Genomic DNA, 12,033 nt, shown 5'->3' on the forward strand with positions numbered 1-12,033 from the left:
AAGCTACTGAATCTTTAACACATGTTTATCAATTAAATTATGTTAAAATAAATTAAAAACTCTCTTTTTCACTCGTGCACCGTTTTGGGACAATGTTGCCTACAGGTAGTGTTGGGACAACGAAGCTTCGTGAAGCATTTCCTTTATTTTTTGACCCCACTAGATGGCGGTCTTGCCTAAAACATTGTGTGTTTGCTTGCTTTATTTTGCTTTTTAGAATAAATACCTTTTTGGGAATTACATGCCGTCCTTTTAATGTTCTACACATATGAGTGATATACTGACCTCTTCTATGAAAAGAACTCCAAATTCCTTCACAATTACTAAATATTAGTGTTGGGACAACGAAGGTTCATGAAGCATTTCCTTTATGTTTTGACCCCACTAGATGGAGGTCTTGGCTTTAAAAAAAGGCTTCATCAATGGCGATTGAGTGTGTTTTCAGCCCTTTGTTGAACAAAGAGCGCCATCTCTTGGGCTCCGTAGATAAAGGAAATGCTTCATGAAGCTTCGTTGTCCCAACACTAATATTTAGTAATTGTGAAGGAATTTGGAGTTTGTTTCATAGAAGAGGTCGGTATATCATTTATATGTGTAGAACATTAAAAGGACGGCATGTAATTCCCAAAAAGGTATTTATTCTAATTTATATCTAATTTATTCCCATCATTTCAATTTGTGAGTGGTCAATTGACCTTTTTATAAGATACCGTTGTTGCTGTGGGAATGTTATACAGTACTGAGACACTGCAAAGTCAACGTCAACTAGTTTCCTGATCAACTTCAGCACCTGCTCCATGAGGTTGGTGAGAGCAGACTCCGTTTGAGCCACTTTGACCTCCTCCCTCGCTAGAGCAGAGTTGTTGGCAGGTTTCTCCAGACACGGACCACCTAAGCATCCATACAACATAAAAGAGTCAAGACAAATAAATACAGTCACCACAATATGCATAAAAAATACATCTAACCAATACTAAAAACGTCCCAAGTGTGGTAAAGATGTCTGTTGGGTGTAACTAGGGGAAGTTATTTGTTAACCCTCTGGAGTCTCGACTTCTTCATGATGTGGCAACGTAAAAAACGAAGCAGCATGGAGCCCTGCTGTCAGCTTCCCTCTAAAGTTTTGGCTTTTCCAGAAGTTTCAATGTCCAATTTAATGCATCAACTCCTTTTCAGCAAAGGTTGTGTTTTTATCTGTGTTTTTTGTAATTTCTTTTTGTTTTTTTTGTATGTGGGTTTTTTTTTGTCATTTTTGGTGTGTTTTTGTGAGTTCAAAATGTTGATCCAGTGAGTCAAAATGAAAAAAATAATCAGGTCATATAGGTGAGGTTGTGCTGAAAACAATGATACCAACACCTCAAGGTAAATATTTTTAAGTGGTTTGTATACAGGCAGAATGAAAAGGAGCCCAAAACCGACAAAATAGCCTCAAAAGGGTTAATGGATGTGAATGCTTAGACTTCTAAGGATTAAACTATGTCCGTCTTTTGGAAAGCCAATATCTTCAAGCATGGATATAATCACAGGTTACAGTTTAAGTTTCCAACAAGAGTTATATTGAAATGAATGTTTGCCCTACGTTACTGAAAGGCTTCTTTGTGTAGGGTGTTTTTATAGCATAGACACATGGATGTGTTAACAGAGTCCAACACAGAATTTACAAGAAAAATGTCAAAATATGACGCCTTAAATAAAACAGAACCCTAAGAAGAAGAAGAAGAAGAAGAATTATTTATTATTATTATTCTCATTTACAATAATTATCTAAAGCATACAATTATTAAAATGGAATAGTGGCATTAAAATAGGCAAGAGGCACCAAATTTAGGCTTTTTGGGCAAAAATGTTCTCCAGGGGAGCATGGCCCCGGATCCCCTACTTTGTTTGGGTCCCCCATCATAGTCCCAGTAAATCCTGTGGGAAACACTGGTTCTAAAGGCTTGACAGACTGGACAGATAATAAATCACCCAGCAGTATGTTGAGGGTAATAAAGGAGGAGAGATGTTTTTGGGTCCTTCATTGAATCAGCTTCAAGTCAGTAAATTTGTTTGGCTGCACTGGGAATTTCATGTACAAACTTCTTTTTATTTATGTTAATATGTTGGTTGTTGTTTACACTACAGTTTGTTAAAAATGTTTAAATAAAACATATTTTGGTTATTAAGGCATGGAGAGGAAAAATAACTGATTGAGTTGAAATCATTTGCTGGTTTCCTCACCTGCTGGGCTGATTTTAAAGGAGATGTTGGTGGGTTGTGTTTGTGGTCCGGTGGCCATCACAGTGTTGGCTGTAGGAGTGGTGGAGGTGGTACCAGGGGGTTCTGGATGCTGGACCGGCTGAGGACAGGAGGCCTGTGGCTGGGTTCTGGTGGAGGGTAGGAGATGGAGGAGACCCTCCATGTCCTTCTTCATCTGGGTGACCACGGAGCGCAGGATGCTGTTCTGCTGCTGGAGACAGCTGATCCTGTCTGAGTCCAGAGAGTTTACCCGTGGTGTGAGACCCTGTGGACGGATACAAACACACTCAGCTGGTTTTCAGAACGCTTAGTAGGCTTGTCAAAAGTATCCATACTCAAAAAAGTATCCATACTAAAACGTTGTATCCGGATACGATACAAATTTTCAAAAGTATGGATGAAAAGTGTTATTTTCTCTCTTGAAGTCCCAGAATGAAGCAGAGAAAAGTCGACTTATCAAGCTTGCCTAATATTGTGCACAGCATACAAAATATTGTTCTAATTGTTATTGTTTATTGTATTTATTTATTTTTTGCACTACCTCAGACCTGAAGCTTGTTATCATAGTTGTCTCTTTTTGCACAACTGTTTTTAATTATAAATATTTAACCTGTTTGGTTCTGTTCATTTTTACATGTTGCATTTTTCTTGTTAATAAAAATATTTCTGTTAAATTTTGGGGTCTTTGTTTTTATCCTGGTGGTATCGAAAATGGTATCGAGCATCGAATATTTTATAGTATCGGTATCCAGTTGAAAATCTTAGTATCGTGACAACCCTAACGCTTAGTGGTACTTTTGTATTTTCATAAGTAATACATCTGTCAAATATATTGTTCACCAATTAAATCTAATATGTAGTGGTCTGGAAGTTGCTCTCATTCAGGTATTTCCACATTTTCGCTGTAAAATGTTGCTTTTGGGGGGATTTTTTTGCTGATCCAAGGCGAGGGTCAACAAAGAAGCATGTTGAACGCTTAAAATAAGAAATTAACTCTTAAAACAACATAAATTAAAGCTGCCAGCAGCGATGAACTGGCCCGAGAGAGAATTATAAACTTTAGATTTAGAAGTGTTAGATAATTGATCTTGTTTTAAGACTTAATTTCTCATTATAAGTGTTCAACATGCTTATTTCTAGATTTAATAATCTTCATTTAATAAATCTTGTCAAGGTAAATTATCTGTCCATGCAGCAAGATCATTTCCCTCAGATTTACTGTTTGATCTGGTTTTAGACTCTACACCTTTTTTGCAGTCTTTTTTCCAGAAATAACAACAAAAAAAACACATTTTGAGATGTCAAAAATAAAAAAAATAAAAAAATAAAAAGTCATATCATGCCATAGTATGATTGATGGCTGTAATTGACTCGTGATTGGTTTGGCGGGTGTTTGGGTGGCAACTCGATAATGGCGGTTCCACTCTTTAGTGGTGATATATTGGCCTCCATGCTGCAGTGGGAGGAAGTGAAGACATGCGGTCCATTCATACAGACTGTGGAGCCAGGCATGGACCTTGACAGCCAGCATCCTGGAGCAGTCCTTGCCAGATTTCTGAGGTTCCAACGATAGGAAACTGATCGCTGAAGCAGCACGGAAGACAGAAAGTAGAGCTGGGACAGGCATCACATCAGGGCTTTCACAGATTTTCCAGAACTTCTTACCGAGCGGTGAACCTATTATATGCAGAAAGCTGCTGCAGGACTAACTAGTTAAACTCTCATCATGTATCCAGCCGTGCTCGGCCTGAAAACATTGGAGTTGCTTTATTTAAATGCCCTTAATTTGGAGTATGAAGTAGACTGGACATTGTGGACTCTCCTCAAAACATATAAAGATTCCTGTTTTATTCAGGCGCAGATGGATTTTAGAACTGGGGGGACAAAGCTGTCAGCAAATGATTTGTGTTTTTTTGTGTTGAAAATGTTGATCCAGTAAGTCAAAATGAAAAAATGATCAGGTCATATAGGTGAGGTTGTGCTAAAAAAAACATGAGTGGTTTATACAGACAGAATGAAAAAGAGTCAAAATAGCCCCAAACTGCAAAGGGTTAAGCCAGTATTTTAGAGGGAAGTTGATGGAAAAACACGGCTTCCTTTTTACGCCATGACATCATGAAGAAGTCATATGATTTGATTATGTTGGTGTGATTCGTGACTCCAGGGCAGACCTGGGCATTGGGCGGCCCGCGGGCCACATCCGGCCCGTTGCCTGTCCTTTTCCGGCCCGCGTGAGGTTACCCAGAAATTAGAAATCAATACAACCGCAGTGCTTTTATTTTGAAGGCGATTTACGTATAAATGAGTTACCCGAGGTACCTTGTCAAAAACACCTATTGCTTTTTGCATAAAGTTAATAAATTAACAAGTTAAAAAATTCCTTGGTCACCTTGTGAATCCACCGTAAGAAAACAATAGCAAACATTAGCATTAGCACTTGAGCAAACAAGCACTTTTACTATAGTTAAGACAACAAATATAGCCACTAAAATTAGAGAATAAATAAACTTTAACAAACCTTGTTTCCTGTCCTGTCAGCCACTATAGAAGCCTTTTAGATACTTTATATCAACTTTATATTAATTAGGACGCACTCGTTATTATTTACCGTTCGTTTTTCATTTAACCGTTCTACCGGTTATTTCCTGTCACTACCTTTCAAAATTAAAGCACCCGTTTCACACTGGATGGCACCTTTTCGAAATAAAAGCTTCACAACATTGTAAAACACCTTGAAAATGTACAAACATGAAAAACAAGCTAAATAACCCAAAAACACCAATAGGAACCTTGCTAAAGGTCATTTACAGTTGTGTTTAAAATAAATGGAATAGTGATATAGTGATTGGAGTATTTACTACTTTTTACTGCTATATTTGATTTACTCATAACATGTGTTCCTATCAGTAGCAGCTCAAAACCAGATAATTTACTGTATTTTATAAAGCGATTACATTAATATTGAGCAGAATTTAGTTCAGAGTTTTGGTCCGGCCCCTGCAACCTTCGTGGTATTGGTCATGTGGCTCCTTGGGAAAATTAATTGCCCACCCCTGCTCCAGAGGGTTAAACTTTGTTTTCATTTGTTTTCCAGCAAACATTTAGCTCTCTGCTCACAATCATCTCCTTCAACAGTGTACAGGAGGTTTTATTTGGACCTTTTCAAGAAGCTGTGATCATTAATGCATCAGGCTTTTCTCACTGTTCTGCTTCAACCTATGATCAGAGATAATACACATGTACAATAATAAGTCTCATTTTGCTTATATCCCTGCAAGAATACCAGCTATGAGACTGTCTGTATGTGATGATTTTCACTTTATAATGTTAACTTCAGTTCTGTTCTCGTTGAAACTTGGCAACAAATAAAATCATAATCAGTATTTTCTTAATTTGGACACAGAAGATGAAATGTTTGAAGATTCTCACACAAAGTTGGAACATGAAGCCTAAAGTCATTAAATCACAAGTCAACAAATACTTTGCTATGTAGCACCTAATTCTGGGTATTTATCCTAAGTGTTTCTGGAGTCATGTGAGAAGGGTGACATTGACAGCAACTTGACACGTTGCTCCTGCGGTTGCCAGCGGAGCTCTCAGAGCAGGAATGTAACCGAGCCAGACTAAAGGCCATCATACCTCCAGGATGCTCCAGGAAAAGGCCAAAAGCCAAAGCAGAGTTTCTGCCTCGTGGCTGAATGTCTCTGACAACCAGCCAACTGCAGTTTACACCCCTGTCTCTTCAGACCCATATACTCCTATGACAATAAATGATGCTTAAAACATCAATGTAAGTGTAGTAACATGATTTTACTTATTTTGCAGAGATTTTGCAGTGTGCATTCAGCATTTTTAATGCAATATTTTGTGTTAACTGTTTTTATCTGTGTTTTTTGACATTTCTTTGTGTTTTTTGTGTGTTTTTGTGTGTGTTTTTTGTGTTTCTATGTGTTTTTGTTTGAGTTTTTTTGTGTTTTTATGTGTTTTTTTGTAATTATTTTTTTTATGTTTTTATGTGTTTTTTGTGATTTTAAGTGTGTTTTTGTAAATATTTTTATGTTTTTGGTGTGTTTATGTGTGTTTACAAAAAACACACATAAAACCCCATAAAACACACAAAAAATACCAAAATCACACACAAAAAAACACAAAATTACAAAAAAACTCATAAAAACACACTCAAAACAAACAAAACACACCAAAAACAAAAAAATACAAAAAGACACAAAAACTAACCCTAACTGGGGCTGATTTAAAGCCTATTTTCCCTAAACTTTACACTATATGTTATCTTTGTCATTTTATGTAATTCTAACTGTGCAATTAAAATAATCCTAAACCAATCATTTTAGTTAGTAAGCACCCGGTTAGTGTCACAAATTCAGTATCCAAATCTCCTCTTTTGTTCCTGATTTATAGCATTGAATGTTTCCTTTTGGATAAAAAAAAAATCACATTACTTCATAATGTTATGCAATTAGACATTTGTATAAAATGTTGTCATAATTAGCACATTAATACTTGAATTATGATTAAAAAAAGCATGATCACAGTGAACTTGACCTCCTAAATCCAATCTGTTCATTCATAACTCCAAGTGGCCGTTTATGCCAAACACGTGCCGGGACCTTAAAGCTGTCTGGGGTCATACAGTATGTGGTCTGTAACCTGATACGTGGAAAAGAAAAGTTAAAAGGAGAGGACCAAGAAACTGACTCCACCCCCTCCATCACCAGGAATGGCTAGAGGCTGGACATAAGGCTAGCTACCCTACTCTTTAAGAACTGCTTTATGCTACAGAAACATTTCCCTCAACATCTGGATGTAAAGATCCACATGAGCCCCGAACTCCATAATTATCAGGCCAACACCACTGGGTGGTGAAAAGTGACTTGCTTGTTTTGGTTTGGTTAACATGTTAGAACTAGGGCCGGGACTTTAACGCGTTAATTAAGATTAATTAATTACACAAAAATGAACGCGTTAAGGAAATTGACACATTTTAATCGCACGTATTTTTGCACGGCGGAACGTTTCTCACCGGATGAGTTTCAGGAGGACCGATTATACTGGAGCACCAACTAGCGTTGATGAGTTGAGACAACAACAAACCACAGTGAACATGAAGGAAGAAGCTGATGAGACCTTTGGTTGGCCCCGTGGATGATGGGACATTTAGTTACTAAAAACCAACGGATGGAAGCGTCCATAAGAGCATGGTGGTGTTGCTAGGCAACAAGGAATTCACATATCACCATAGCAGCGCATCCAGCCTCAAGTATCACCTCAATGCTAAACATATAGCAGCTAGCGGCTAGCGTGCTAGCTAGCGTGGATTGTGTTTTACTTCAAAAACCAAAGTATTCTAGTTTACAGAAGGTCTACCTACCTATAGGCTACCTGGATTTATCAAATGTACTATATTTATAAATATGCTATTGCTACACTTAATGGTAAAAATGTCACTGGTCTGTTGGACTTGAACAAAAATAAACAATATTTTTGTTGCTTAAGCTTATGTATTCAGTCATGATTCAATGGTATACTAAAAATCCATGTGAAAAAAATGACTTCTCACTGTTCTCAGGTTAAATATTTATATGCGATTAAAATGCGATTAATTTCGATTAATTCATTACAAAGCCTCTAATTAATTAGATTAATTTTTTTAATCGAGTCCCGGCCCGAGTTAGAACATTTGAATGTTCTATTAGTGTGCAGAGAGTAGAGTGGATGTATTCTCACCTGTAACGCCTGGTCTCTCTCTGCTTTAACAGACTGTAGTAAGACGGTCAGATCCTTCAGATCCTGGTCTTTCTCCTTCAGCTCTGCTTGAGCCTGAGAGAGAACAACAGTAAACGTAACTTCAATTTAAATTGTCTGTGACAAACATCCGGGTAGTTGAGGCAGAGCAATCGAGCACAGAAAACAGAGGTGCTGATTGGCCGAAAAGGCGCTATGGCAACCGGGTGGCAACCGGGTGGCAGCAAATTTTACAAAAGAAAACAGAGGTGCTGATTGGCCGAAGAGGCGCTATGGCAACCGGGTGGCAACCATAGGTGGCAACAAATTTTACAAAAGAAAACGGAGGTGCTGATTGGCCGAAGAGGCGCTCTGTGTATCTGTGCTCGATTGCTCTGCCTCAACTGCCCTGATGTTCGTCGCAGAAAATTGAATTGAATTTTGCAAACTGAATTTGAATTGTGAGAACTGACTGTTCAGTTACAAACTAATAAATTAAATTTCAAGATTTTCAATGCAATGATTCAAACTGAACAATACAAATTCAAATGATGTGATTCAAATTCAGTTTTTTAATGCAATTATTCAACTTAAGAAATTCAAATTCAAGAATAAATAATTCAAATTCAGTTTCTGGTGGCACATATTTCAGCCCATAGGGTCTGTGTAGTGTATGAGAGGTTGACCTGGTCTCTGGCCTGGATCAGGTCCTGTACTAGTGTATGAGAGGTTGACCTGGTCTCTGGCCTGGATCAGGTCTTGTATTAGTGTATGAGAGGTTGACCTGGTCTCTGGCCTGGATCAGGTCCTGTACTAGTGTATGAGAGGTTGACCTGGTCTCTGGCCTGGATCAGGTCTTGTATTAGTGTATGAGAGGTTGACCTGGTCTCTGGCCTGGATCAGGTCCTGTATTAGTGTATGAGAGGTTGACCTGGTCTCTGGCCTGGATCAGGTCCTGTATTAGTGTATGAGAGGTTGACCTGGTCTCTAGCCTGGATCAGGTCTTGTATTAGTGTATGAGAGGTTGACCTGGTCTAAGGCCTGGATCAGGTCCTGTATTAGTGTATGAGAGGTTGACCTGGTCTCTGGCCTGGATCAGGTCTTGTATTAGTGTATGAGAGGTTGACCTGGTCTCTGGCCTGGCTCAGGTCTTGTATTAGTGTATGAGAGGTTGACCTGGTCTCTGGCCTGGATCAGGTCCTGTATTAGTGTATGAGAGGTTGACCTGGTCTCTGGCCTGGCTCAGGTCTTGTATTAGTGTATGAGAGGTTGACCTGGTCTCTGGCCTGGATCAGGTACTGTATTAGTGTATGAGAGGTTGACCTGGTCTCTGGCCTGGCTCAGGTCTTGTATTAGTGTATGAGAGGTTGACCTGGTCTCTGGCCTGGATCAGGTCCTGTATTAATGTATGAGAGGTTGACCTGGTCTCTAGCCTGGATCAGGTCCTGTATTAGTGTATGAGAGGTTGACCTGGTCTCTAGCCTGGATCAGGTCTTGTATTAGTGTATGAGAGGTTGACCTGGTCTCTGGCCTGGATCAGGTCCTGTACTAGTGTATGAGAGGTTGACCTGGTCTCTGGCCTGGATCAGGTCCTGTATTAGTGTATGAGAGGCTGACCTGGTCTCTGGCCTGGATCAGGTCCTGTATTAGTGTATGAGAGGCTGACCTGGTCTCTGGCCTGGATCAGGTCCTGTATTAGTGTATGAGAGGCTGACCTGGTCTCTGGCCTGGATCAGGTCCTGTACTAGTGTATGAGAGGTTGACCTGGTCTCTGGCCTGGATCAGGTCTTGTATTAGTGTATGAGAGGTTGACCTGGTCTCTGGCCTGGATCAGGTCCTGTACTAGTGTATGAGAGGTTGACCTGGTCTCTGGCCTGGATCAGGTCTTGTATTAGTGTATGAGAGGTTGACCTGGTCTCTGGCCTGGATCAGGTCCTGTACTAGTGTATGAGAGGTTGATCTGGTCTCTGGCCTGGCTCAGGTCCTGTATTAGTGTATGAGAGGCTGACCTGGTCTCTGGTCTGGATCAGGTCCTGTATTAGTGTATGAGAGGTTGACCTGGTCTCTGGCCTAGATCAGGTCTTGTATTAGTGTATGAGAGGTTGGCCTGGTCTCTGGCCTGGATCAGGTCCTGTATTAGTGTATGAGAGGCTGACCTGGTCTCTGGCCTGGATCAGGTCCTGTATTAGTGTATGAGAGGTTGACCTGGTCTCTGGCCTGGATCAGGTCCTGTATTAGTGTATGAGAGGCTGACCTGGTCTCTAGCCTGGATCAGGTCCTGTATTAGTGTATGAGAGGTTGACCTGGTCTCTGGCCTGGATCAGGTCCTGTATTAGTGTATGAGAGGTTGACCTGGTCTCTGGCCTGGATCAGGTCCTGTATCAGCTGCTCATTAGACAGGTATTGTTGGGTCTTTATGTCCTCACAGCGTCTCTGCCACTCCAGCTGATCCTGGACCTGCTGCTGTTCTAAAGACTTCTCTCTCTGCAGACCAGCACCCAGCTGCTGCTTGTACCTGATGAAACACACACACACACACACACACACACACACACACACACACACACATATACTGGTTTTCATAAATCATGGGGACGCAGGTTTTAATCATCACTTGTGGGGACCACCCTTTCTACAGGTTGTAGGGAGCTGAAAAAAAATGAGTAAACTTGCCATAGCTTAGTTAGCCTATACACGCCTTCAAACCTCTGAAATGATGAAGTGATGCTTTTAATCAGGCTTTATGGGGACATCTGGAAAAACCAGTAAACATGCTTTCAGGGTACATCATTTACATGAATTAGCATATTTTACACATTATTTGGTGCCTACTGGGGACCTACTTTTACTTTTACATAAAACAATGAAAATGAGATACATAGACAGATTTTCTAAGAAGCCAATTCTATAATAAGGGCATTTGCAAAATTAGTAAATAACATTAAGCAAAAATAATATTGAGTAGACACACACACACACACACACACACACACACACAAACACACACCATTAATAATAACTATGTTATATCTACCTAAACATCATAAATCTTTTTTCCAATCATTTTTATGCTGTTTTTTTCTCACCTTAACTGTAACCTGTAGTTCTCTTGAGGTTAAATGTTTTTAACTGTCTCTTCCTTCATATTTTATTTTCTCGCTCCATGTTCCTGCTGAACTTCACCTTTCTGTCTCCTCTCTGATCTTCTCACACTCCGTCCTCAGTCTGGTTTCTCTCTCCTGCAGACTGATGATCTCTGTGTTCTTCACCACCATCTCACTGGACACCTGGCTGATGTACCTGGACCAGCCGCTCTGAGCTGCTTCAACATCTGCAGCAAGCCTGAAAATCACACACACGTTTCATGAAAAGTTTAATGTGAGTTTTATATGAATGGCACTTTACCGTGTTGTGTGTGGAAGGTCCCTTTAATTACATTTTTGGGTCATTTTCTGTCTTTTAAAAAATAATTTTGTGTTTTTTTTTTAGTAATTTTGTGTATTTTTTCTGTCATTTTGTGTCTTTTAAAACTTGTATGTCCATTTTTTAATTTATTTTTATGTTATTTTATTTTATTCTTTTTAACTTATTTATCCTCTGTTCATTTGAGGCACTTTGTAACTTCTGTCTGTGAAAGGTGCTATATAAATAAAGTTTACTTACTTACTTACTTATTTTTTGGGTCATTTTGTGTCTTTTTTTTGTCATTTTGTGTCTTTTTTAAGTAATTTAGTGATTTTTCAGTAATTTTGTGTCTTTTTTTTGTAATTTTGTATCTTTTTTTAGTCAGTTTGTGTCTTTTTTTCTGTCATTTTGTGTCTTTTTTGTAATTTTGTGTCTTTTTTTCAGTAATTTTGTGTCTTTTTTTAGTAATTTTGTGTCTTTTTTAAAAACAATGTTGTGTCTTTTTTGGTAATTCTGTGTATTTTCTGGTCATTTTGTGTCTTTTTTTAATAATTTTGTGTCTTTTTTAGTAATTTTGTGTATTTTTTCTGTCATTTTGTGTCTTTTAAAACTTGTATGTCAATTTTTTTATTTCTTTTTATGTTATTT

At 38.9% G+C, this 12,033-nt stretch overlaps 1 protein-coding gene across 1 annotated transcript in view; it reads right to left on the reverse strand.

The window, feature by feature from the left end:
• Positions 1–12,033, reverse strand: part of ccdc57 (coiled-coil domain containing 57) — a 54,250-nt gene that overhangs the window by 16,649 nt on the left and 25,568 nt on the right. The window contains exons 10-14 of the mRNA XM_059325118.1: positions 11,164–11,322; positions 10,333–10,495; positions 7,984–8,076; positions 2,221–2,503; positions 791–891 (exon numbers count right to left, since the gene is read on the reverse strand). Coding sequence (XP_059181101.1) covers positions 791–891; positions 2,221–2,503; positions 7,984–8,076; positions 10,333–10,495; positions 11,164–11,322 — 799 coding nt within the window. The remainder of the gene's footprint in view (positions 1–790; positions 892–2,220; positions 2,504–7,983; positions 8,077–10,332; positions 10,496–11,163; positions 11,323–12,033) is intronic.

Source organism: Centropristis striata, chromosome 21 (assembly GCF_030273125.1).
Source record: "Centropristis striata isolate RG_2023a ecotype Rhode Island chromosome 21, C.striata_1.0, whole genome shotgun sequence".
Taxonomy (NCBI): domain Eukaryota; kingdom Metazoa; phylum Chordata; class Actinopteri; order Perciformes; family Serranidae; genus Centropristis; species Centropristis striata.